Source organism: Sinocyclocheilus rhinocerous, unplaced genomic scaffold, assembly GCF_001515625.1.
Source record: "Sinocyclocheilus rhinocerous isolate Xijiao unplaced genomic scaffold, SAMN03320098_v1.1 scaffold991, whole genome shotgun sequence".
Taxonomy (NCBI): Eukaryota; Metazoa; Chordata; class Actinopteri; order Cypriniformes; family Cyprinidae; genus Sinocyclocheilus; species Sinocyclocheilus rhinocerous.
Genome location: NW_015654505.1, coordinates 513,677 through 516,659, shown reverse-complemented (window position 1 = coordinate 516,659; position 2,983 = coordinate 513,677). Strand labels below are relative to the sequence as shown.

The 2,983-nt window shown below is 33.2% G+C and overlaps 1 protein-coding gene across 2 annotated transcripts in view; it reads left to right on the top strand.

Annotated features, from left to right (window-relative positions):
• The window catches only part of mbd2 (methyl-CpG binding domain protein 2), a 27,795-nt gene extending 24,966 nt beyond the window's left edge, over window positions 1-2,829 (top strand). Inside the window, exon 6 of one of the 2 annotated variants that reach the window (XM_016524050.1) lies at window positions 2,413-2,829. In XM_016524050.1, the coding sequence (XP_016379536.1) occupies window positions 2,413-2,515 (103 nt within the window). In that variant the 3' untranslated portion in view covers window positions 2,516-2,829. The remainder of the gene's footprint in view (window positions 1-2,412) is intronic. The other variant, XM_016524049.1, reaches the window with a different exon arrangement.
• The last annotated feature ends 154 nt before the right edge of the window (window positions 2,830-2,983 follow it).

Below are 2,983 nucleotides of genomic sequence, written 5' to 3'. Positions count from 1 at the left end.
GGACTCTGCTATTCTTTAATATTGAGAACGATTTTTAGAACTATATATTTATCGTTATCGTCCTTGGTGTGAACGGGCCTTAATGGGCTTCAATGTGTTTAGATTTGAATTTTGACAGTTGGAGTTTGAATAGTCCTGGCTCATTTGAACATTCCGTCAATGTAAGTCTATGGGATTTTTATGATTTTTAATCCTCAGTTTTATGAAAACTATAAGTCGGATCAGTCTGAAAAGATATAGCAACCCGAGTCAGATCAGTCTGAAGAGCTGGGCTGAGTTTGGTAGTTCTAGCGTGAAAGCTCTAGGAGGAGTAGCGTTCAGAAATGTTAGTCTCATGAGAATAATAAGCTTAAATAGTAGATCAGTAGTATTCAGAATGCAGAGCATGTTTTTCGTTTCATTCACACATTCACTCGCTTTTGTCTGTTGGTTTGCTTTGTTGTGTGTTTGTATGAAGCTTTTCTCATGAATTTCTCAGTGTTTTTTTTAGTGCTATTAGAAAAAAAAATGGCATGCAACACCTTTTACAGACTTGAGTGTTGCAGGTTATTGTATTTAACTAAAAATAAACTATAATAAATGTGGTAAATGAAATATAAATAAAACTGAAATTAAAGTAAATATTAAAAAAAATTTTTAGCTAATTTCTCATCTTCATTTAGTTTACCTGGATGTTTTAACCAAAATTAAAATAGAAATAAAAATTAATATAACAATGTAGACATTTAAAACGGTGTTATTATAGTAAACTAAAATAATACAAATATTTTTGTTGCTTGAAATAAAATTTGTTACTTCAACTGAAATAAATAATACATTAAAATGATTTTATTTCAGCTATTTTCTCATTTTCATTGTGTTTAACTTGAAGTTCTAAACAACTAAAACAAAGAATAATAAAAACTATAGACATTTTAAAAAACAAAACCTAATAAAAATCACAAAAACGCACTAAAAAAAGACTAAAGCAAAGACATTTCAAAATAAGAGTCCCAGTGTATTTCAAGCCAATTTATGAATAAAATCTCTCATTATGCATAAAATATTTTTTTTTCTGGCTATTTTTGGTATTTTGGTTACACAGTAAGCAGTATCTGATATTTAAATCAGTGTAAACTTGTATAGTTTCTCTCTGAACTGCCCCGTCACAGAAAAGAAAGACTAGGAACATTATTTAACATTCAATATATAGTCGGCACAATAATCTTTTGATTGCCATTCTTTAAACACATCGTCAAATATTAGCAAAAACCAATATTGATAGACCTCCACTTGATGCGTATTGATAAATGAGAACATAAACCAATTTCAATACGCATGTAAATACTGAATAAAACTTGTTTCATGTTGTCACTTGGTAGCATGACTACCAAGTGACTAGCATGTCGCTAGCATTATTAGCAATTTACTAGCATGTCGCTAGCATGTTTCTAACATGATTAGCAAGTGACTAGCATGTCGCTAGCATGATTAGCAAATTTACTAGCATGTCGGAAGCATGTTTCTAGCATGATTAGCAAGTTACTAGCATGTCGCTAACATGTTTCAAAATAACAACTCGCAGTTATGCCGTTGAATTTGCTAGTATGCTAGAAAAAAGTAGATTTGAACAGATCTGCAGAAAGCCTGTGTGCATCCAGTCGCATTGACCAAACACAACGAGTCTCTTCATAATAGCGGTGTGTTTAATGTTTAATTAATGCTTGTGCTTTCAGGCAAACTCTTAAATTGTGGGGCAGTTTGTGTTAATTACCCCCTTTATCCTGAGATCTCCGCGTAAGTGCTAATGAAGATGCAAATTACCGCTCCGCTCCTGGATTGATTGTACAGCTCTCTCTTTATTCCTGTGCATTACAACTTAAAAGTGTCGCATTTATGTACATCACACATTATTTTTCCAACATTCTGCGTGTGCAAGATGATTTGTGTTTCCTGAGGTAATTAAAAACACTTTTTATGATGATTAGGTTTAATTGTGCTTGTAAATATGTTCCATGTATTAGGCCAAATTACTGAGGAAAAAAAATCCACGCAGAGAGATAAAAGTGTTTTTATATAATTTACTTGTAATTGAATATGACAGCTTATTGTACAGAATGAATTAAAGCTCTATGGAGCTCTATATAACAAACAAAAGCATGCTTACATGGCATTTCACTGATAAACATGAAAGGAATTGTGCTAAAATGTGTTCACCCTCAGTTAACTCTCTCTCTCTCTCTCACACACACACACTCACACACACACACACACACACACACTTCTATGTTTTATGGAGACTTCCCATATGCGTAATGTTTTTATACTGTACAAACTGTATTTTCTATCCCGTAACCCTAAACCCAACCCTCACAGAAAACCTTCTGCATTTTTACATTTTCTGAAAGCCTGATGTTGTGCTTTATTTCGCAGGTTCGTCAGTGCACTGGAGCCCCGCTCCGCCCGCCGTGGACGCCTGGATATGATGTCATCAGTCTGCGTCAGCGGCACACGTTCAATAACCCTTTACCAATAGCTTCAACCAAGGCCTTTTTCAACTAGAGCATATATTTTGATGTACATATCTTTATATAATTGAGAACAATTTTTATTTTGTGTCAGACAGAAGAAAGTAAACTCAGCTTTTATACGGCAAACACAGAGCAATACTTCCTCGCCTCAAATCAGGTCACCGTCGCTGGGTTTGTCTCGCGAACTCTTTTTACTTTCGTTTGGTGTCGTTGCTCTCTTCAGGGTTTGTGACAAATGATTAATGCATCTGCAAACGTATGAATGAAAAATGCTTATTTAAGAAAAAAATTTTATACCTTGAGATAAAAATGTGTACATTTCTTGCATCATTCTAGAGTAAATAAAAGATTATATTCACAAATATGATCTTATGTTTTACTTCAACAGACTTTCATCTTTTGTTCTTTAAAATAGAATGCTTTGTGTCCAATACACAATTGTTTATATATATATATATATATATATATAAACA